Consider the following 24,761-nt stretch of genomic DNA (forward strand, 5'->3'; position numbering starts at 1 on the left):
TGAGTATGGGTTGGATGGGGAGATACCCCAGGAAATAAAGCCAGTGAGGAGGGAAGGACAGACATCCAAAAGAGAGGACTGGACCCAGCCGGGGATGGTGATGAAGAGGAGAGCGCACCATACAGCAGGACATAGCCTGTGATAGACGGTCAAGGGCGAGAGTGTCATGCGGACTCGGTTTTCAAGGCAGCAGCTGGCCGCTTGTGGTGGAGACGGGCCAACAAGGAGAGGAGCAAGGCTGGGGTGAAATGAAAGGTCTCTGCTGGGCACTGTGCATCCTCAGGGCCCGGGGGATAGGAAGGCAGGCCCGGAGGCAGGACATCTAGATGACCAAGACACCTACAGCGAAGTCCTGTCTCTGCTAACAGGTCCCAAACCTGCATGGGGAGAGGGCAGAGATCTGGGCCTGTGCTGTTCACTGTTGTATACTAGTGCCTGGAACAGTGCCCGGCAGAGAGTACAGTCAATAAACGTTCAGGAATGAATTCACCTGGGGTGCTCGTCAAGCACAGGTCCTTAGGGAACACCAGCCGCTAAGGGAGCAGGCAACCAGCAATGCAGGAGAAGTCAGAGAGGTAGAAGGAGAGTGTCACCTGCAGGTAGGGTGTGGTCAGGGTGTCTGACACTGGATAGGCAATCAGTTAGTAAGGGTTGCCAGGAGGGGTCCAAGGAGGATAAATGAAGGAGTAATAGCCCCAGGGACAGGCTGCTGCATGAGATCTTGGGAAACCTCTGCTGGACAAAATACAGTAAGTCCCCTACATACGAACCTTCAAGTTGCGAACTTCCAAAGATTTGAACGTGCCCCTGTGTGCCAGCTGTTGTACTGTACAGCTGTAATTTTCCCAGGTACTGTCCTGGAAGATTAAAAACTTTTTCTTTATTTTTTGTGTTTGTTTTTTATGTATTATTTGTGTGAAGAGTGTTATAAACCTATTACAGTACAGTATTATATAGCCAGCTGTGTTAGTTGGGTACCTAGGCTAACTTTGTTGGACTTACAAACAAACTGGACTTACGAATGCACTCTCAGAATAGAACTTCTTCGTATGTAGGGGACTTACTGTAGCAGAATAGAACGTTCCCTAGGGCTGCCCCGACACACACCAGCTCAGTCAGGTCAAGGCAGATGGGACGATAGCCTGAGAGACTAGCAAACCCATGGGACCACAGGTCTGGAGTGGCTCTCAGGGACCATCTCAGCCAGCAATCCCAGAGTGCACTGAGGGCCAGGAGGGAAGGGACCTGCCCAGGTGTACCGTGGATGAGGTCCTGACCCAGGCCCGGGGCCCCCAAGTCGCCCCTGCACATGGTGAAGGGGGCAGATGTCCCTCTTCCCTGCCCCCATCGCAGCCGCCTCACCTCCCCGCAGAACCTCAGCTCTCATTCATCCCTGCCCTGCTGCTGTCTACATTTCCAGGGGCCACCATAGCGAAGGACCACAAACTGAGTGGCTTAAACGACAGAAACGTATTGTCTCACCATTCTGAAGGCTGGAAGTCTGAGATAGAGGTGTCAGCAGGGTTGGTTCCTTCTGAGGGCTGTGAGGGAAGGGTCTGTCCCAGGCTTCTCTTCTTACCTTGTAGGTGATCGTCCTCTCCCTGTGTCTTCACATCGTCTTCCCTGGGTGTGTGTCTGTCTCTGACTGCAAATTTCCTCTACGTAAGGACACCAGTCATACTGGAGTAGGGCTCACCCTCAAGACCTCATCTTAACTTAGCAACTGCTCACCTCTGCAGTGACATTTGGTCACATTCTGAGGTTCTGGGGCTTTAGGACTTCAGCATATGGACTGGGGCAGGGCCGTAATCCACCCAGAACATTCCCACTTGAGACAATCACTTCTATACTTGGAGCCACGGTTTCTCTCCTGTCACGTGGGGATGTACAGGGGGACAGATGAGGACTGTGGTGGGGGCAGACGAGCTCCCTTGCATGTGAACACGTATGTCTCCGAGAGCCCGTCACACAGTGGGCCTTAGGAAGCAGCGATACAGCCTAAGTGTTCAGCAGCAGGCGTCCTGGGTCTGATCCCAGCTGTGCCACTTACTAACCAGCTGTGTTGTGCGAAGCAGATGACTTCACCTCTCAGAACCTGTCTACTCATCTGTGAAACAGTACTTGCTCGTGATCCGTTGTAAGGAACAAATGAGCTGCTGTGAGTAAGAACACACAGCTCGGTGCAGGAAGCCTGCAGGGAACGGAAACTGCCATTACTGTTATTACTGTTATCACTGTCGTCATCATTATTTACATATTATAGGTTCAAGACGCTGAGGCCTGGAGAGGGAAAGATCTTGCCCAAGCTCAACAGCCGTCTGGCACAAAACCAAATGAGAACTCAGGTCTCCTGACCCGCAGTCCCAGCTTTTTTTAACCACGTCCCTGTGTGATTTTTTTTTTTTTTTTTTTTTTTTTGCCATACGTGGGCCTCTCACTGTTGTGGCCTCTCCCGTTGTGGAGCACAGGCTCCGGACGCGCAGGCTCAGCGGCCATGGCTCACGGGCCCAGCCGCTCCGCGGCACGTGGGATCTTCCCGGACCGGGGCACGAACCCGTGCCCCCCGCGTCGGCAGGTGGACTCTCAACCACTTGCGCCACCAGGGAAGCCCTGTGTGATATTTTTTTAAAGTAATTCCTGAATGCCTAACATTAGGAAAGCAATTAAGCCGCCTTCAACTTCTCCATGTGCCTGACGGAACAATGTGGGAAATTGTTGTTACAGAGAACAAGAAGCATTGTGGATGAGGCTCGTGATATAGTGCTATGTGAAAAAAGCAGGGTGTAGCATGGTACATGGCAACAACTCCATAGAAACAGATGCAAGGAAAAAAGGCTGAAAAGAAGCATCCAGAAAGTGCCGGTGTTGTGGTTACGGGTGAGATTAGGGGTGATGGTTTTTCTCTCAGCTTCTCTTTCTGCACTGCTGGGGATGTTCTAAGGTGGGTCAGCTAAGGCATGCTTGTTGTAAGCAACAGAAGCCATCTGGGAAGCATACCGCAGATCTGAGGGCAGAACAGGTCCCCCTGTGTCAGAGCAGAGGCTAGAAAACCGAGGGAAATAGGGACTTGCAGGGACGGGTGGTAGGACTGACAGAACAAATGCGTCCTTGGGGAATGTGGGTGGTGGGGGTGGAATCTGCTCCAGCCATCTTGGGTCCTTGTGTTGCTAAAGATTCCAGGCAGCGCTGCGCTGGCAAACGTTTAACATGCAGCCCTCTGGGTTGAGAGGGTGTCCTCGTGTGTAGTGTATGCTAATTTCCATGGTGGCTGCCCTGGGAGACAAGGATTTTCAGCCTCCCATCTTATAATAAAGAAACTGAGACTCAGAGAGGACTTGTGTGGGGTCACACAGTGAGTGGGTGACAGTTGGGACTTGTCCTTGGGTCTCCTCACTTTCCCAGTCCTGTGCCCTTTGCCCCACCTCTTTCCTTAATGGGATGTGTTTGGAGGAATCACAGTGTCAGAAAAAAAAGCTCCCTAGTCTATTAGAAGCTGGAGCTGGGAGCTGGGAGAGAGCCAAGTCCCAAGAAACCACTGAGTATTCATTGAGAAAAAGTGGTCACCAAACTGTTCCCATCCCAGAGAAGGAGGCATGTGGGGAAATCCTGGGCAAGCCCCACTGCAGGGAAAAAAAAAAAAAAAAAAAAAAAAAAAAAATATATATATATATATATATATATATATATATATATATATATATCCCTGCAGAGGCAAACTGTAGAGTGCAGAGGGTAGCTTTGTAAATTACCACATTTTGGCTCAACTGCTAAAGGGCCAAAGTGTTTTCCTTCCACTTGATAGCGACAGCTATAGGCTATCTGGTGAGTGGGCAGGCACCATCCTAGCCTTCTGGATCTTAAGCTTCCTGAGGACAAGGGCAGTCTCATTTGCCTCTGAAACCTCAGCACCTAGCAGGATTTCTGCATAAATGAAAATATGAGTGATGATGACATGTGTAAGCGTGCTAAGGGCTCCCTAGTCCACCTGCCCGCAACCAGAACCCTCAGCCCAGCTCAGCTTGAGCATCACAGAGATATCAGAAAACCTACCCCTGGCCAAAGCTGCCAGCAGTGTCTCCACCACCTCCCTGTACGTGCACCAGGCCAGCTTCCCTGCATTCCCACTGTCTCCTTACCTGAAAAGGTATGTTCTTTTCATCCCCACCTAGAGGTCAGGTCCCGGGGGGAGGGTGCCAGCTGGGAGAGGCTGTGATCTAACAGAGATGAATACCCTGCTGCCCCCTTGCCAGCCTCAAGGACGCATGAGCTGGCATGAAGCTGCCAGCATCCTCTTGAAGTCCTGGGAGATCTAATTATCCAGACAAGGGGAAAGTGTTGAGTGAGTGAGCGCTGGGGTTTGGGATGATCCGTTTTCTGACTGCTGCAGTTAATGGGAGGCCAGGCTGCGAAACTGTCCCTGTGATGTTCTGACAATGGGCTTCCGGGACAGCGGGCTGTTTGATCTGGAGCTGCCAGCTTTTCTGTCTCCCCCGAAGGTTTCCTAAATTGTCCTAACAATTACCGTCTCGGGGAGCCAGCCATGTTTCTGGCCTGGGCACAGTAACAAAGAAAGTGCAGCCGCGATGTGGGAGGCTGACGGAGACCAGCCTTGGGGCTGCAGTGAGTCCCAGCCCCGAGGTTTCATTCTGAGCACTGGAGGATGGTGGGGATTGGGGAACGTGCCTTTTACATATGGCATCTCTTTTCAATATTGTTACCATTTTAGAGATGAGGAAACTGAGGTACCGTGTGCCAGGCTCATTTGCCAACAGGTCGCAGAGGCGACATCCGAACCCAGGCCCACCTGGCCCAAGCCCCCACTCTTCAGTGTGTTCTAGACGCCCTCAGATCTTAGATGTTTTTTTCCTATCTGCGGGTATTTCAATTTCAGAGCCTCTTGGGACACATCCTACCAACTCTGTCCTGAAGTTTTGTCCCTGAAAAGTGCCAGGGATGATGATTTCATGCTAGCGTGTTTTTCAATTAATGTATATTTTTACCTTCTGCTGTAAATATCTAAGAAAGAATTGCCTCCAGTCGATGCTGGACCAAGTAGTACGGAGTTTGAAGGTGTCAGCAGAAAAACCTAGAACAGAACAAAAGGCTAGAAGTTCCCAAGCACCTATTAAGCTCCACGCATCAGAAAGCTCTTTCATTTGTTCATTCATTCATTCAGTAGATGTTTCTTGAACACTTACTATGTGCTAGACATAGTTCTAGGCCCTGGGGATAGATACAGCAGCGAAAGAACCCAAAAATGTTGCTGGCCTTGTGGGGCTTGTGTTGGAGTGTGGGTGGCAAGAAAAAAAGCCAAGTAAATGGAAAAATAATTGAGATCATGCATTGTAATAAGGGCTCTGGAGGAAATAAGCAAGGGCCTGGGGAGTAATAACAGAGGGATAGTCTGAGATCCCGGGATCGGGAGGCAGAGAGGACCTGGAGAACGAAAGGAAGGCTGCCCTGTGGAATGAGGGGAAGTGTGGACAGAGGCTTGGAGTGAGGGCCTGAGGGCAAGCCAGCGAGGGCTGGACAACCACAGGAGCTGCAGGAAGGCTGTGGGGTTTCCTCTCAAGTGGGGCAGCTGCCGGAGAGCTGAGAACAGGAGAGGGACATGATAATGTTATCTCGTTCATTCTTGCCAGGCCCTACAAAGCAGGTACCAAATCCACACTCCAGAGGGTGAGGAGAGACCAAGGCACTGAATGGATATGGCTTAGCCAGTGAGGAGGGTGGTGACAGGGCCACTTTTTAAACCCAGACCTGGGTGAGGGTCTCTGCATCGCCCAGCCAGCCAGGGGTCAGCATGGCCAGAAACCCAGCTCTGGTCTCCTAGCACAGTGCCCTGTCCCCAAAGGTCTTGCTGCTTTGTTCTGTTCCTTTTGGTTTTGTTGCTGGGCCATGGGCTGAACAGAACTCAATGGAGTATGATTTCAGGGTTCATCGGAAACATTTTGTTTCCCTGTATAATTACAAGCCGAGGCAGAGATGTGTGTTGCTGGTTGCTAGGCAACCAGGTGTGACCCAGTGAGTGGTGGGGGCAATGATTCTTCCCAGACAGCAGTGGCAGGTCTGCCCACCCTCCCCTCTCCGTAACCCCTCAAGATCCAGACCCTCTCAGCCAGGCAGGAGAACCCCAGGGACTCATTATGAGGGGGACAAAATGCAAAGTAAGTGCTAACAGGAGAGGGTGACAACTCCAAACAAACATGAAATGAGTTCAGGCCCACAGGAAGAATAGAGAAGGACCTATGTAGGGAAAGCCCTTCATGACCATAATAGTGGCCCACACTTTAACCTTGTGCCGAATACTGTTCTAAGCACATTAACAAACATTAACTCGTTGTATCTTCACAGCAAGCCTATGAGGCAGTTGCTATCAAAACCCCCATTTTAAAGATGGGAAAACTGAAGCACCTGGGGGTTAACATACCCATCCTGTAAGTGGCAGAGGCAGGCAGTCCAGCCCCAAGCCCAGTACCAAAGCAAATGGGTGGATAGCCTGTCTGAGAGATGAGATTGGGGGTCAGTGAGGAGAAATAGAACACACGAGAGATTTACTCAAAAACTGAAGTTGAATCAGTTCAGCTCGTGTTGCGGCCCTACTGTGTGCTGGATAGTTTGCCTTATACAGAAATGAGGTAAAGATCTGGAGCTGGTGGAAAGGGAGTGGTGGCAAATAGACCCACGCAGGCCATCGGAATATTTACCAGGGTGTGGTGGGGACTATGAGAGAAGAGAAAGATGCTGGGAGAGGGTGGCATTGAGGCAGACCCCAGAGGAAAGGAGACAGGCCCAGGCCTGGAAAAGGAACCAAAGGTAGAAGGAGAGGCATTTCAGGTGGCACTTTCTCACCTGGAATTAGAATGAATTTTTAAGGTGTCTGTCTCCACCCCAGACTGTGAGCTCCTCAAAGCAGGAGTAACATTAAGGGAACTAATAACCTGGGCGGGGTTGTGAATTTCACATACCTTGGACTGGACTTATCTACCACAGGAACGCAGGACTGCATCAGCACCCGTAGGATTTGAAGCCGCAGGGGAAGTATTTATCTTTGTGTCCTTAGGAGACAATACATATCTGACACTTTGGATGCAGCAATCATGGAATGTTTATTTAATAAATATGTGAACAAAGAAGAAAGGGGAATAAGAGAATGAATAATCCCACTACTGGGCATATACCCTGAGAAAACCATAATTCAGAAAGAGTCATGTGCCACAATGTTCATTGCAGCTCTATTTACGATAGCCAGGACATGGAAGCAACCTACGTGTCCATCGACAGACGAATGGATAAAGAAGATGTGGCACATATATAACGAGTCATGGAATATTACTCAGCCATCAAAAGAAACGAAATTGAGTTATTTGTCATGAGGTAGATGGACCTAGAGTCTGTCATACAGAGTGAAGTTAAGTCAAAAAGAGAAAAACAAATGCCGTATGCTAACACATATTTATGGAATCTAAAAAAAAAATAGTGGTTCTGAAGAACCTAGAGGCAGGACAGGAATAAAGACACAGATGTAGAGAATGGACTTGAGGACACGGGGAGGGGGAAGGGTAAGCTGGGACTAAGTGAGAGAGTGGCATGGACATATATACACTACCAAATGTAAAATAGATGGCTAGTGGGAAGCAGCCGCATAGCACAGGGAGATCAGCTCAGTACTTTGTGACCACCTAAAGGGATGGGATAAGGAGTGTGGGAGGGAGAAGCAAGAGGGAGGGGATATGGAGATATACGTATACATATAGCTGATTCACTTTGTTATACAGCAGAAACTAACACACCATTGTAAAGCAATTATACTCCAATAAAGATGTTTTTTAAAAAAGTGAATGAATGAATGAGAGAGAGAGATTAGTCTTAACTGTTCAACAGGGGATGTTAGACACTACTTGTTGAACATTTAGAGCCATTGCAACTTCCAGAGTGGGGAAATAAATGTCTAATGGACACTTAAGGGGAATCAGAGCAGCATTCACTGTGGGTCAGAGGGTGGTGGTTCTGGGAGGGAGATCCACCAAGGAGCCATTGCAGACAGGGCCAGATGAGAGACGCTAGGGTCCTGAACTCAGATGATGACCTCAAGAGTGAACAAGAAAGGTCAAACCCAAGAAATCCCAGGGAGGCTGGTCCGTATGGTCTGAAGGAGGGATGGATTTGAAGGAAACGAAGAGCTTGGTCTTAGACCTCCCGAATTGGAGATGTAAATAAAACAACCAGGCGGGGCTACCTTGTGGGCCCCTCAACATCTTGGCCCAGGGATTGAAAGAGAAAGAGGACAGGATGAGAGATACCGTGAATACCTGAAACACAGGCCCCCACATCCTGAACTCACATCTATGGCAGACATCACTAATCAATCCCCATTCTCAGACTCCTCAAATTCAACTCCAGGTAACCCCTGCTAATCAATCACAGTTGACTTGCAAGATGAAACTTATTTGTGGCCCCTGTCCTAGGGGTGGCAAGGGGATCCTTCAGATTGGACCACTCTCTGAAAGCCAGAATAGAAGAAGAAAGCGGCTGATGAAGGAGCAGAGGTGGGAACAAGGAGGCCTCGAAGTTAAGGTTGGGTGTAAACCACCTGAGGTCCAGGTCAGAACCATGTATTTTCCGTCTGTAAGAAAGACTTTAAAGGCTTACAGAGTTTAAACACATAAACTCTTTTTTTTTTTTAACATCTTTATTGGAGTATAATTGCTTTACAATGGTGTGTTAGTTTTTGCTGTATAACAAAGGGAATCAGCTATACGTATACATATATCCCCATATCCCCTCCCTCTTGCGTCTCCCTCCCACCCTCCCTATCCCACCCCTCTAGGTGGTCACAAAGCACCTAGCTGATCTCCCTGTGCTAGGTGGCTGCTTCCCACTAGCTATCTATTTTACATTTGGTAGTGTATATAATGTCCATGCCACTCTCTCACTTAGTCCCAGCTTACCCTTCCCCCTCCCTCAGGTCCATTCTCTACGTCTGCATCTTTATTCCTGTCCTGCCCCTAGGTTCGTCAGAACTTTTTTTTTTTTTTTTTAGTTTCCATATATATGTGTTAGCATACAGTATTTGTTTTTCTCTTTCTGGCTTACTTCACTCTGTATGACAGTCTTTAGGTCCATCCACCTCACTACAAATAACTCAATTTCGTTTCTTTTTATGGCTGAGTAATATTCCATTGTATATATGTGCCATGTCTTCTTTATCCATTCACCTGTCAATGGACACGTAGGTTGCTTCCATGTCCTGGCTACTGTAAATAGAGCTGCAATGAACATTGTGGTACATGACTCTTTGAATTATGGATTTCTCAGGGTATATGCCCAGTAGTGGGATTGCTGGGTCGTGTGGTAGTTTTATCTTTATAAACACTTAAACTCTTTAAGAGTTTTTTTTTTTAAGGAACCCTTTTTTAAGCAAAATCACCCAGCTATTATTATTCATTCATTCCAATTAGTGAAAAAGCATCCCTTCTTATGAAGAATAATATTCTGAGTGTACAGTTTGATCACTTTCCTGAGAAGCCTAACTCTTCTCAACTGACTTCAGTTTTATTGTTCGGTGAAGACTTTAGGAGTGTGCTTTTCTCCTACTGTGGGCTCTGTGGCCTGCTAGCCATTCATGCCACACCTGTTTCATGAGCACTTACTATGTGCTGGGCTCTATTCGAAGTAACAGGACAGTCTCCACCATGGAGCTTACAGCCTGGCAAACTAGGGCAAGAGCTGGCCTCAGAGTCATCTATGGCTTCACCGGTGACTGACCCCAGCGACCCTTCCTCCTTCGCAGCCAGCTTAACAGCTAGAAAAAAGAGAGAGTGTTCTGTCACCTTCCAGTTATCAAGAAAGCATCATAGTCGACCTGCCAGCATCCCTGCCCCCAACCTGGCAGGAGCAGGGGCATGGCTGGTCAGCAGAGTAACCGTCTCTCCACCTCCCAGAGGAGCGTGGACTCACCTCCCGGCAGGACCAGCACCGCGGGGCTGGCCGGGGACCTGTGGACCCTCAAGCCTCACAAGAACCAGGTTCCTAAAAGCAGGCACACAAAACTTCTCTAGCGCTCAGAGTTAGCAAAACTACAGAAACAGCTTGCTGAAGGAAGCTCACTCTCCCAAAGCAACGCACCTCTAAATAAAACACTTCAGAGAGAATGTGGCAGGTTTCTAGAGAGAGATATCACTGGGTTTTACCACTCATCAGGAGATGGATGTGGTGATGACCGTGTCTGCTCCAGTTGGAGTCCCTGAGTGTGTTTTCCCGGCGGTCACCGTGCTCTTGGTATTAGCGGGAGCCTGGGTCAGTGAAGCATCTTTATCAAGCCCAATGCTGCACCCACTGCCATGCCAGGCCCCTAAGTGAGGGGACGGGAAGTGCCCTGCCCCCGAAATGAAAGCGGCGCTGACCCTCCTCTGTTGCATGGGCAGCGACAGAGGTGGCCTTCGTCAGGTTACTGGAGAGACACACAAAACATTTAAACTGCAAAAGAACCCCCAGCAGTGTGCAGCGAAGCATCAACATCAGTGATAGATTCCTGGCGCAAATGCTCAGCTGGTCCCGAAAGAGCCTGTGTCACAGAGCACAGCCTACATCGTAGAGCAGCAGGGGAACGGGGTCTTGGCATCTCGAGACCTGGGTTCTAGCCCTGGTTACGCTGCTAATGGCTTTATGCGCTCGAACAAGTCACTCCACCTCCCCAAGCCTCAGTTTCCTCCTCCATGGAGTGTCCAAAGGCTGTTGGCTTCTGTAGTTGAAGCCCTTTAACCTGTACATTTAGGGAATAATTCTCAATGCACACACTCTACTAAGCTTTCTATGCCAGGCATGGCCTCACATAACCCTCTCATCAGCCCTCTGGGGTCTGCAGGATCTCCCCTTTTTATAGCCCAAGAGGCCCAGAGAAGGTGAGTGACTTGTCGCAGGTCACACAGCTGTGGAAAGTGGTACAGCCGGAGCCATGGTTAGTTGTTGGAGGCTGTGACCACACAGTTCTAAGCCCAGAGGACCCAAATTAAGTGCATATCTCACCTGCCCCCGGAAGATTATGAGGCCATGTATGGCAACAGTACTACACGGTTAGGCCCCCAGGTGGGTGTTGAAAAGCCAGGGAGGGCGGGAAGTGACATTTCTGCTCACCAGTGTGGGACTGGCGCTTGGTGGGATGCTGGCGCAGGGAGGTGCACAGTCACAGTTTACTGAATGAATAAACGAATGAACGAACAAACGAATGAGGCCGCACACGTACTGGTTCAGAACAGGACTCGAGCCAGCTTCCCTGGGTTCAGTTCTAGCTGTCGCTTCCTAGTTGTGTGTAAAATGGGATGATAATAGCATCTCCTGCAAGGAGCCACTTGGAGGATTAAATGAGTTTGTACATGTGAACGCGGTTACCTGGCACGGAGTAAATCCTAAGTGTTGCCTGTGATGATGGTGAGAACAAGTGATTTAACCAGAGGCTTGGTATCTATGTTGTGATTGAGCATTAGAGCTATTGCCCAGGTGTTTTCACAGCCAGTGATCTGCCCTCCCTTCTTCTCCCCCTTTCTTGCTCCCTCCCCCTCTCTCTCCCCTCCCTCTGTTTTTCCTCCACAAGCACACAGTGAGTGCTTCCTGTGTGCCAGCCATAACCAAGGACACAAAATGAAATGACACAGGTCTTGCCTTTCAGGAGCTCAAAATTAAGTAATCCCAGGAGTCAGTTAAAATACCACTTAATACAGCCATTAAAAGAAACGAGATTGAGTTATTTGTAGTGAGGTGGATGGACACAGAGTCTGTCATACAGAGCGAAGTAAGTCAGAAAGAGAAAAACAAATACCATATGCTAACACATATATCTGGAACTTAAAAAAGAAAAGGTTCTGAAGAACCTAGGGGCAGGACAGGAATAAAGATGCAGACATAGAGTGTGGACTTGGGGACACGGGGAGGGGAAGGGGTGGGTTGGGACGGGGTGAGAGAGTGGCATGGACTTATAAATACTGTCAAGTGTGAAATGGATAGCTAGTAGGAAGCAGCCGCATAGCACGGGAGATCAGCTCGGTGCTTTGTGACCACCTAGGGGGGTGGGATAGGGAGGGTGGGAGGGAGACGCAAGAGGGAGGGAATATGGGGATATATGTATATGTATGGCTGATTCACAGTGTTAGACAGCAGAGGCTGGCACACCATGGTAAAGCAATCATACTCCAATAAAGACGTTAGAAAGACAAACAAAAAATAAATAATAAAGTACAAAATGTTCAGCCTTAAGGGTACAAATAGCATGGTTTCAGAGAAGGGATAAATTACAATAAAAATATAGAACTGTAGGGCTTCCCTGGTGGCGCAGTGGTTGAGAGTCTTCTTGCCGATGCAGGGGACATGGGTTCGTGCCCCAGTCCGGGAAGATCCCACATGCTGCGGAGCGGCTGGGCCTGTGAGCCATGGCCGCTGAGCCTGTGTGTCCGGAGCCCGTGCTCCGCAACACGAGAGGCCAGAACAGTGAATGGCCCGCGTACCGCAAAAAAAAAAAAAAAAAAATATAGAACTGTCAAAAAAATACCACTTAATAACTTCCGTGGGGGCTGAGCAGTGTAGAGGGGCCACTAGATCAGAGCGGGGCCAGTCAGGGTGGCTTCCTGAGGAAGGGAGTGACCCATCCCAGGAGGCGGCGGGCCAGCAGAGCAGCGAGGCAGGCAAACGGCCAGGCGGAGGGAGCGCAGGCGCACTGGAGCTAGAGCAAGAGGAGATAAGAGGTTTTCCACCAAAGTGACATCATCGGTGGAACACCCTGTGCCCGGTGTGCCTCCGCACAGGGCAGGCTCACGCCCTCCCCCGGTTGGCAGCACCTCTGCTGAGTGCGGGGACACAGGCCGACCCAGCAGCCTTAGAAGGCCCCTCGGTTAACGGTTTTATGAATGGATTATACGGTTACAAGACAAGTGTGCAGGAGGATCTCGGAATTTTTGAGCAAGCAGAGCCCTCACAGGGCTAATCCCAGCCCCTCAGTTGAGAGGAAGCAGAGGCCCAGCGAGGTCACACGGCCAGAGATGGGAGGAAAATCAAGGTGGGACGCCAGACCCCCGGCTTTCTCACGTGCTCACTCCCCGCCGGCCTGTCTTTGTTTGGATTCCCCAAAAGTGGTGTGAATCGAGGATGGGGTGCAGGTGGTGTGTTTGGGAATCATCTCAGGAGTGAGAGAGCAAGGAGAGGAAAGCAGGGAAGAGAGAAATGCCGATGGGAGGTGAGCTGGTCACTGCTGCGGGCAGTGGGGGCTCAGCCCCGCTGGACCTTTGCAGGGAGTGTGTGGGATGCATCTCAGAATTGTCCCTCTAAGGGTGCAAGCTTGGGGCATCTGATTCCCAGCTCCCGCTGGGTGTGGTCTGGGTAACTGCCGGCACTTCTGGGCCCCCTGCTTGGGGACACCCAGTGAACACCCAGCTACAGGAAGGGCCCTGAAGCAGAAGACAAATTCGGGGGGCACATGGGGGTACGGCCATTGTGCTGCAGAGCTGCCCACCACGGCTGCAGCTTGGAGTCACAGAGGACCAAGGGGCTGTGGCCCTGGACACAAAAACAAACGTCACAGCTCCTTAGCAGATAATAATAGGACCAATAATGATTTCCATTCATCAAGGTATTTCCCTGCACCACGTGGGATGCTGCGTGCCTTATGTGCGTCACCCAAGGGAGTAGGTACCAATTATCCCCCTCGCACAGATGAGGAAACCAAGGTCCATAACTGTTGATGTAAATAACTTGGTTAAGGCCATATAGTTAGAAAGTGACAAAGCCAGAATTCAAACTCAGGTCTACCTGATTCCACAGACCTCCTTAAGCCTCCAGCCATACAGCCTTTCAGGTGCTCAGAACCTGCCAGGTGACCCAAGTGCAAGGGGCATGTCAGGGTTCATTCCTCTTCAAAGGAGGGAGAGTGCGGCTCCCTGAGCTCTCAAGGATTCGCCTTGGGGAGAGTCACTTTCTCCCCCTCTCTGTGCCTCGGTTTCCTCATCTGTAAAATGGGGCTATTCCTGATGCCTTTCCAGCCTCCCTCATGAGGATCAGCCTGGTTGGAAGAGCTTGCACTGGTTACATACGGTGAAGAGACCCAGGTTCACGTTCTGGGGGTCATGATACAGTGGTTCAGACATAGACTCTAGATTCAGACAGATTTGGAGTTGCCCTCCAGAGGAGAGGTTTCTTGACATCCCCATGCCTCAGTTTCCCCATCTGTAAGATGGGGGTAACAAAATGCTGTCACAGGGAAAACATGAGTATCATCACTGTTTTGAGGTTTAGGTATGCGAACTCAGGTTGGTCCCTGAACCTCTGTGAACCACAGTTTCCTCATCTGCAAAGTGGACCTCTTAATACACCCTCTGCAGAGTCGAGAGGCCCAAACAAGATCAGGGATGAGGGCCCATTTCCTAAAATTTTTTCAAGGGAGTTACTCTCTGCTTTCTGGGGTCTTCATGGGTAAAAACTGTCACACCACCATCCTTCTCCCTTGCTCCCGTCTCTCCCATCCACCCCCAGAATTCTTTCATCTTGAGAGAGACTCTATTTCTAAGAGATGCCTCCTGGTCCTCTATAAAGCTGCCTTTTCGAAGAGTAGGAGAAACTACTGTCACAGAAACGAAGGCCTCTCCTTTCCTGATGTTTATGTCAGATACTGGATCTCACCAACAGTTTCCCCCAGTAACTTCAGGTACCTCCCTAAGTGTGGGGGATGCCGCAGGGTGAGGCTGAGGCTGGACATGTGTGTTTCCCCAACAAGTCCTTTTGTGGAGATCTGGTTGGAGGCTTCTCCATCCCTCTCATCAGCAAGAAGGACAGAGGAGACCACCGCCTTGGACACAGGAGGAGACCCTGAGTATCTCCCCTGCCCCCCAACCCCGGCCTCAGCCTGAAAATACCTCAGAGCAGACATTGCTTTGGAGTTAAGTATTGCGCCCTCCTCACCTCCTTTCTTCCTATGCACCTGTTTATTGAGCAGCTAGTGTGTATCAGACCAAGACAGATGCAGTCCCTGCCCTCATGGTGCTTAATAGTCAGCAGGAGAGTCCAACATTAAGAAAAAACAATTACATTATTAATTATTAAAATTAAAATGAAAGGGATTTTCAGTGAGGTATGAGAGCATTCAAAAAGGGGTCCAGCCTGGGCAGGGAGAGAGACAGGTTCAGCTGAGTTAGATGCAAATGAGGGGAAGAGGATTCCTGGCAGAGGGAACAGCACATGCAAAGGCTCTGAGGCAGGAGGGCACTGTGTTGAAGCCATACTACAGAGGCTGGTGGCACTGGAGTATAGTGGTGGGGAGGGGATGATAAGACTTCAGAAGAAAGCAGGGACCACACTGTACAGGGCCTTCCAGATCCGGGCAAGGAGAGTGGATTTTCTCTGTGCAGTGAAGACCCTGGAGCGTCTCCAGCAAGGACCTGACATTCACACAGTGCACTTTATGCTTTTAAACCATCCCTCTGACCACTAGGTGGAGAATGGATTGAGGGTAGCAGCAGGGAGATGGCTACGACTAATATGCAGGTAGTGAAGGGGAGTGGTTGGATCTGAGTTAAGTATTTCTTTGGGCGGAGGTACACACAGGTACTAAGTGTTGAAGCCAAGACTTTAACCCAGAAATATTTGTCTCCAAGTTCATGTCTAAAGGTTACATGGAAAAAAACATGTATTTTCTTACAGTACATATTGATTTCCCCCTTTAAATTAAACTTTGAATCATTCAAATAAAACATGAATACATTCTCCTGGTTAAAATCAAAATATTTCAGTCAAAGCTAGAGTCCCAACCACTGCAACCAATCAGAGTGCCCTTTTCCTCCCCAGAGGTTCCACTGTCATGGGTCTGGAGCAGATCCTTACAGGCATTTTGCTACATATTTACATATATATGTACCCACAGAAAATATAAATTATGGTTTTCCTGAGTTTTCTGTTTTCCATAAATGGAATCAAACTAGATACATTGCTCTGCAACTTGCTTTTTTCACTCAGTTTGTACTATGTTAGTACATATAAATGGATTGCATTTTTAAAAATTGTTACATAGTATTTTATGGACTGGATGCACCACAGTTGATTTAGCCCACTCACTTTCCAAAGACAGAAATGCATTTTTCTATAAATGTTGTAGCTTTTGAAGGGCTTATGGGGTTTTTTTCTTTCAAAATATAAGGCTTTTATTTATGCTAATGGAGGAACCTACACCACAGCGACAACAGAAATATTTAGCAACACCCAGCCTGGTGACTAAATTTTCCCATTTTCTTCAGGTGCTTGGCATCCCTGGGAGCTAGCTCTTGTCTATTGCCAAGTCTCTGTTTATAGCCAAAGGCTGTCTCGAGAACAAGGAGAACGGTGGAGTTGTTAGCTTTTAGGTCCTGGGCCCTAAAATAGGCACCCTGGCACGATGTAGAAATAGTACAGCTGTGGAGCCTCAGAGACCTGAGTTCAAATCCCAGCTTTAGCTGTGTGACCCTGAGCAAGTCACCTTACCTCTCTGAGCCTCAATTTTTCCATCCATGAAATGGAGTTTAGAATTGCCGTCTTATAGAATGGCCAGGAGAAGTGAATGCATACCACATGTAAAGCGATGATCACCTAAGAGCACGTATGTGTGCATTTAGTGCCCCGCTGTCTGCAGCCCCAACATAGTGGAGGGAATGGGGTGGCAGGGGTCGGGGGTGGGGGGGTGTGGGTCTTGCATCTCTAAAGGGTCACTCAAGGTCCCAGAACAGTGAAAAGACGAATACTCTGCCCCTGCTGGCAATGCCGTACGGGGGTGGCATATGAGTTCAAAGGGATTTTCTGCCCAGATTCTGGGCACCTACTGTGTGCCAGGCATTTCCCATATTGCACGGCCTTTCACCTTCTCCCCAGCAGGCAGAGCAGAGGGTTGTCCCTCTGCCCCAGTTTGCAGGTGAGGCAACTGAGGTTCCGAGAGAAGGGGTGTCACTTGCCCAAAGTCTCAGTTAGTGGCAGGTTGAGACTGGAATTTGGTCCCTCTGTTTCTGAAAGCTGCCCTGAGGCTGCAGGCAGCTGCTCTGCAGAGCGCCCCCTCCTGGAAAGATAGGGAAGCTCCTCTCATGATGACATCTCAGATGTCTGCATTCAACCATCAAGAACCCTTTGCAGGAGGAGAGAAAAATGGCTTTTCTGGCCTCCCTTTTTCCAAGGAGGTGAGATAAAGGCTACTCAGAGGTCACCTCAGGACAGTCTGAATCAAATCTCTTAAATGAGGTTGACAGAGAGAGAGAGTATGAAATGTCCATACTTTTGTGTGTGCAATAAGGCTTAGTTTTTTAAAGCTCACTCACTTCTCATTTGAGCAAGATGAGAAGCCCCTCCCTTGGTGAAAAGGGCCTGGGCCAGGAGTCAGGAGTCCAGCCCCAGCTCTGCAGCTGAATCACTGTAACTGGGCCAAGTCATTTCCCCATTTCTGGGCCTCAGTTTTCCTGCCTGTCAAATGGGAGAGTGAGACTGGCTGACCACAGGACTTGTCCTACTCCAACAATGGGAGAACCGTGGGGGACGGGATGGGGGGTGCTTTAGGAGTAGGGTTGCCAGATTTAACAACGTGAAATACAGGATATCCAGTGAAATTTGAATTGAGGTAAAAAATAATTTTTATTAGTATGTCCCCAGTATTATAGGGGACATAACTTATACTAAAAAATTATTTGCTGTTTATCTGAAATTCAGATTTAACTGGTCATCCTGTATTTTATCAGGCAGCCCTATTCAGGGCCTTCACCTCCACTGGACCGCTCCCCCCCACCACCACCGCCCGTTTCTTTGATACAGATAATTTATGTCTTCACAGCTTCAAGATGAAGTCTGGCCACCCACCTTCCATCCAGATCCTCACCACCCACTGCCACCCTCCTGCCATTGACCACTTTCCTGCCTACATAGACATTCTGGAGCCATGGGCTGACAGGTTTCATGGGTCTAGGAATTCCTACACCGGAGATAGGGGTGGAAACTCAGCCAGACTAGGGGACTTAAATCAGCGGAGAAATTTATGTCCATGTGTGTCACGATGGCTGGAGGGACACAGTGTCTGTGGCTGCTCACAAGCGGCTGGTCCCATTCTGTGCCACGTCCACATGTGTGCACATAAACTAGTGGTACTGCATCCATGTGTTATCGAGAAAACTGTCTTTGGATATAAGGTATCAGAGCTACCAGTCCCCGGCCTTCCGCCAAGCCCATCCTTCATGTCACGTGTGGGGAAACTGAGGTCCAGAGGGAAGTGGCTTGTCTGCAGTCACATGGCCTTCCCCTGTGCCTGTCCTCAGCTTGACCGCCCTCCTCCCCACCTTATTGGGGGGAAGTCTTCCTGCAGTCTTCTTCCTCCAGGAGATTGTGATTAATTACTCCACCTCCTAAGACTGGACAATAATAACCCGATATCCTCACCTGGTTCCTGGCATAGCACTAGGCACCTTACACGGACAGCCTGCCAAAGCCTCGTCCTGCCCCTGTGAGGTAGGCCCCGCCGTTGCCCACATTTTACAGAAGGGGAAACTGAGGCACTGGTGGTGAAGTCACTTACCCAAAGTCACTCCAAGTTGGGATTTGAGCCCATGACATCTGACTCCAAGCCCCACCCAAGTTCTTGGTGCTTGGTCTCAAACTAGCCACCTACGGGCTAAATCCAGTTTATGGATATGTTGTGTTTGGCCTTGGAATGTTTTTAATGGGGAAATTTTACATCAAATTCCAGGTGTCCAGCTTGTCTTAGAAGACCAGAGAGTCTACCACACTGGGCCCTCAGTCCCCCACAGGAGATGAGAAATATCCCCTTTAGAAGGGCTGAGATTCTTCACTTTGCCCCAGTCCCCATCACTCCCTGTTGCCTCCCACCCACCTACTTCAGTCATTCACAAAACCTGCCCGACCCCACAGCTATTCTCATTTGCAGCTCCTGCCCTGTGCTCTGACCCAGGACCCAGGATCTCAATGTTAGGCCTGTGAACAACCGGATGACAGAACCTCTAAGCCATGGCTAGACCCCCTGACCTGGAGAACACCCATATTTTCTACTGGTCACACTACTGGTAGACTCCAGAACATTTGAATCACAGGCACTCAGGAGATTCAAAGACTCATCTCTCCTTGAATCGACCAGGAGGAGCCCAGGAGGTGGGCTGGTCCCACTGTCACCAAACTTCTCAGTGAAACCTTCATTTACTCCAAACCTTACGAGGAGCCCCAAAATGTGGACAGACCCCAGCAAGATCACTTCAGGGCCTGTAGACCTTGAAATCCCTGGGCTCCTCAGGGTCCGTACATTCTATTGAGCTCTCCTATTTTCATGATGGGGAAACTGAGGCTCAGAGAAAGGAACTGGCTGACCAAAGGCATAGCTAACTGCTGTAACAGGCCACTGTTGACTGTGCCTAGCCCCTTCCTCAGAGGCCCACCACCCTCTCAAATTCTCCCTTCTTCCGCTCATCAAAACCCACTCCCAGGAAAAAGCCTGAAGCTCGTTCACACGGTGGTGTCCAGAACCAATGATGGCTTCCCCTCCCAGGGAGTCTAAAGGAGTTGGAGCTTTTAGGTAAAGGGAGGAATTTCAGACATTGTCTGTGGGTAGAACTGGGCAAAGGAAGGAAGACAAGGACCTCCCTGCACTCCCTGAATCATACTACATCGTGCCTGCCTGCTCTGGATATGGAGCTCCCAGATGCCACCACAGCACAAGAGGCTGGGGGCAACATTTCCATGTGCTTCGAACAGGGCTGGCCTGGGTTCTCAGGTCCCAGGAGCGGCGTCAAGGCCACCTCTGGGTCTCATGAAGGCCTTGGTCTCTTCCTCTATGAAATGGGCATAACAGCTCGGGCTCCTCCCTCCCGTGCACAGGCAGGACAGCGGATCTCCAGTGCTTACCTGCACTGATAGGCAAGGCAGGTGTGGGGTTTCTTTGGGAACGAGCCACCCCCGGCTCTCCCATGAGGTCTCGCCAGCCCGGCTCTTGGCGGCGGTAGGTGGGTGTCTCACGGTCGGCATCAGCACCTAGAAACCCAGACAGGAGGCCGCATGGCCATGTCCTGTACCCCTGAGCCGTAGACTGCGGGACTCCCAGGACCGCTGAGCTCCTGCATCCCTGAGTGTGGGGCTTTTCCCTTCTCGGGACACTCCCCAGCATTCACACCGGCCGGGCCTGCAGCAGCGAGAGAAGCACGGGTTGAATGAATAACTGGATGAATGAGCGAATGAACGACAGACTATTGGAGTTCTAGAAGCTGCGATGTGATAGCTTATCTATGATAGTAGATATTAGACCACGAGGCCCCACAACTGTAACAGCAGAATGTTCCAGTCCTCCAACCCCAGCACGCTAGTGTCTCTGTTCAGGAGACCCTCTGGGCCAAAGCAAACACTGGGCGCCGGGCTCCTGGTGGGTGCCTGCCAGCCCCCTGCCTCGTTTTTGCCTCTCTCCCCTTCTCTCCTCCCTCTGCCATGTGGATGATTCCCGGAACGTGTGTGTGTCTCCTGGGCCCCCAGGCCAACCTCTCTGCACTCTGTCCGCAGGTTTGCCAGGTACCGCTCCAGACCTGGAAAAGAGAAAGCAGATTTTTGGGCAAAACTTTATACCTCCAAAGAAGCCAAAAACCTTCCTGCAGCTCGTTTGGGAGGCACTGCAAGACGTGACGCTGATCATCCTGGAGATCGCGGCCATCATCTCCCTGGGGCTATCCTTCTACCACCCGCCCGGTGAAAACAACGAAGGTAAGACAGGGCCTGGGACCCCTGCTGCCCACCCGGCAGCACGCGTGCCTGGCCACACAGGAGGGCACTCGGGGCTCGCGGCTGTGGCTCCCTCCAGGTGAGGAAACCAAGGCCCAAGGGGCAGGGCCTCACCCACAGCTAGTGGGTGGCTGAGCCCGACTCCAGGCTGAGAGTGCCCAGCCCCCATTCTCCCATGTGTGAAATGCAGGGGTTGGACCAACAACGGTCATGTTAGAGTGAGTGTTTATTGAGCACTTACAGGGTGCCGAGCTCTGGGCTGAGATGCTGTCCTAACAGCCCCATGAGGTAGGGTCCGTGATTATGCCCATCTTAAAGATGAGGAAACCAAGGCACAGAGAAGTGAGTTAACTGGCTCGAGGTCACCCAGCAAAGAAACAGTCCCCAGGTTTTGCACTGGAGCTTGTTAAAAACACCACTGCACAGACCACTCCCTGAGAGACTCTGGTTGTGTTGGATGGAGCCCAAGGGTGGGTGACTCCGAACTTCTGTCCAGGCTGCTCTCTAAGAGCTCCACACTCTCACAGCTGGGGCCAGAGGCCCCGAATCGCTCACCCGTGGCCTACATCCACTCTCTGATCTGACAGGGCATCAGCCCTGTTCTCAGATGCCCTGCTCTCTGGGTGCTCCAGCTTCTGAGCGCTCCAACACTGAGTTTCTCCTCAGAACCCCGAAATTGCTGGCTCCTCAAGGCCTGCAACTACGAAAAAATCCATAATGACGTCAGAGCTCTGTGCACCTGATATTCTACAACAGGGATCACAAACTTCAGCCCACGGCCGACTCTGGCTCACCTCCTGTTTTTATATGGCCCGTGAGCTAAGATTGGTTTTTACATTTTTAAGCAGTTGAAAGAAAATCAAAATAATACTATTTCACGGCACGTGACTATTGTATGAAAATTCATATGTCGTCGTCTAAAAATGCAGTGTCGTTGGGACACCCCCATTTCTTTTCCATGCTGTCTGTGGCTGACTTCCCACCACGACGGCAGGGTTGAGTGACTGTGACAAAGACAGCAAGGCCCACAAAGACTGAAATATTCACTTTCAGGCCTTTTATAGAGAAAGTTTGCCAACCTCTGTCCTAGAAGGTCAGGAAGGGAAATTTTGCTCCAAGAAAGCCGTTCTCCCTCTCCCTGGCCAGACACCGCTCTCTGAGTGTGGAAGGAGAATAAAGTGGATGAAGACTCAGTTTCTGAAGTGAGCCCATTCTCCCGGGTTAGAATCCTGTCTCCATCACTTCCTGGCTGTGTGCCCTTAAGCAAGTCACTTTCCTTCTCTGAGTCTCAGTTTCCTCATCTGCAAAACAGGGCGACAGACCTCACCTCGAAGGGTTATTACAGGGAGATGGTGAAGGGCCGTGTGGACAACGTGGCACACACAGAGGGCACCTGGAGGTGCTGGACCTGCAGCCGGTGCGGGTAGACCGCCCCGGGCTTCCTTCCCTGCATCCCCGTCGGGGATCCCATGCTGTGTGACTTGTGGGAGAAGGGCTCTCAGTCCCGGTCCTAGCTTGGTTCAGTGTCAGGCACACCCTTGTGGGCCCAATGCTGAACATGTTTTCCCACGTGACGAGTCTCGGACCTGAGAGGGCATCCCGAAACCTGTCCTGGGTTCTGAATGGGGACATTGTTTTGTGGGTGGAGGAAACAGTGTGCCACTCACCCAGGGAGGGTTCTGGGGCAAACCCACTTTCTCAAAGTCAGGACTTAGAAGTCGTAATGGAAAACCTCATAAATAAATGAGGAGGTTGGGGTTAACATATACACACTACTATATATAAAATAGATAACCAGCAAGGACCTACTGTATAGCACAGGGAACTCTACTGAATATTTTGTAATAACCTATAAGGGAAAAGAATCTGAAAAAGAATATATGTGTGTGTGTGTGTGTGTATATATACACACATGTATGTATAACTGAATCACTTTGCTCTATACCTGAAACTAACACAACATTGTAAATCAATTATACTTCAATTTAAAAAAAAGAAAGGAAAAGAAAACCTCAACCTCCATTCATCCTTCATTCCAGGAACTGAGCACCACCCAAGGGCTAGGGCTTCACCAGCTCCATGACAGCTTTCCTTTATGATGACAAAGTCTTTTAAACCTGTATCACTCTATGATATATACATAGATAGATAGGCAGACAGATATATATGCACACGTATACCATGAGATATGTGAGATCACATATTTTTTTGTCGTTAGCTTTTTATAATCTGATTTGGTGTTAGTAGAAAAGTATAAACCCTTTTCTTTGTTATTAATTATAATTAGACATTTTCTCATCAATGTGCTGTGTAAGTAGATAATCCTACGAGGGTCACTGCTTCAGGCAAGCAAATAAAAAGTGAAAAGCATGTAAGAAATCACCCTTATGGGCCTCCTTTCCCCAAATGAGAAAGTGGTCTCTGAGGTTCCTTGAACAGCTGTCACCCCACCCGCTCCCAGGCCAGAGTTTTCTGAGAAACTGGATAGCCAAGTCTATCTGTCCAACTACCTCAGTTTTATACCTCGTATTACTAGCTGATTTCTTTTCTCTGCACGCCCTCTTTCCAAAGAGGGTTTAAAGCAGATAAATTTGCTACCACGATTGAGATATAAATTTGACTTTGAACTTCCTGGCAGCCAAAGCAGAAAGTGAATTAGGATGATTTGCATAGCTCAAGTAATCAACAAGGAGGAAAGCTAGTTCTTTAGGAAGATAGCATGTCCCCTGACAATGAATTCTGGGATGATCTTTCACGTAGGATATTATGAGAGATGCATAATGGGCAGCGTTCTCTGCAGAAGTTTTCCAGAAAATATAGAAGATGGCACACGGCTACTTGCATGAGCCTTGAACAAAGCTAAGGGTGCAACACAAAGCATAATAAGAAGGGTAATTCCTACTATTTTTAGAGCCACCACTAGTTGGAAGCTTTTAGGGTAACAGTTCATTTGATCCTCACTTGACCCTCACAACAACCCCGTGGGCAGGTGCTATTATTACCCAGGAAACCAAGGCCCTGAGATGGTAAATGACTTGGGAGGAGGTCAGACTTTGGGAAGCAGCAGAACCGTGACTCAGACCAAGGCGTTCCAGCTCCCGAGCCCACGCTCCTATCCCTCAGCTGCGTTTCCTCAGAAAGTGACCAGGTTGAGTCAGTGGAGAAGTGACCTCATGTGACCCAATTTACTGCAAGATTAGAACTCAGCAGGCAGATGATAGAGGGGGTACAGTGGGAACATGGATCAGGCTCCCAGGCTGTACCAGGAGGAGCCTTCCCCCAGCCCTGCACGCAGATGGCTGTGATCACCTCCATCTTAGAGAGGTGGGAGCCAAGGCCCAGAGAGGGGAAGGACTTGCCTAAGGTCACACAGCTTTTAGACAGTAGGGCTGGCTTTTAAACCCAAGGCTTCTGGTTCTTTCTGCTGCCCCTCCCTTCCTCCAGCTGAGACAGTAGCTCAGGCCACACTCAGTTGATGAGGGCAGATGTACACACTCTAGTTCCACAGAACGAAGTTCCTGCACTTCGCGACCGCACTACCTCCTCCCCAACACCCAGGCCCCGGCCTGAGCTCTGAGCTCTGGACCTTCCATGTTGCCTGGACCACCCCCTGCCATGTCAGACTCAGGCTGCATCAGTTATGTATCAAACGACGCTGGTGATGAACTGCCAGGCGCTAGGCCGCCTTGCAGCACGCATAGCCCTTCCCTGTTGGCTTTCTTGGCTCAGAGACCTCCAGACACTTGTCAGAGGTCACACAACACTTTTGTGGCAGGGCTGGGATAGGCATACCCCATGTTTCCCACTCCCTGCCTGTGACAGCTCCCCTAGTGCCAGAGTGCCGGCAGAGCGACCAGCACGTAGTGGGTGCTTAGAAAATGTTTGTGGCTTGACCCGTTTTGAGAGTCCTTATTCGATGCCGGGCCCTGGTAACCACCTAGAAAGTAGTTTCCCCATTTTACTGATGAACAACTAGAGGGAAGCCCAGAGAGGCCAAGTGGATTCCC

At 49.8% G+C, this 24,761-nt stretch overlaps 1 protein-coding gene across 3 annotated transcripts in view; it reads left to right on the top strand.

The window, feature by feature from the left end:
• Positions 1 to 24,761, top strand: part of ATP2B2 (ATPase plasma membrane Ca2+ transporting 2) — a 210,824-nt gene that overhangs the window by 109,158 nt on the left and 76,905 nt on the right. For all 3 annotated transcript variants that reach the window (XM_032649883.1, XM_032649881.1, XM_032649882.1), the window contains one exon: positions 20,539 to 20,736. In XM_032649883.1, coding sequence (XP_032505774.1) covers positions 20,539 to 20,736 — 198 coding nt within the window. The remainder of the gene's footprint in view (positions 1 to 20,538; positions 20,737 to 24,761) is intronic.

Source organism: Phocoena sinus, chromosome 11 (genome assembly GCF_008692025.1).
Source record: "Phocoena sinus isolate mPhoSin1 chromosome 11, mPhoSin1.pri, whole genome shotgun sequence".
In the NCBI taxonomy this organism is placed as follows: Eukaryota; Metazoa; Chordata; class Mammalia; order Artiodactyla; family Phocoenidae; genus Phocoena; species Phocoena sinus.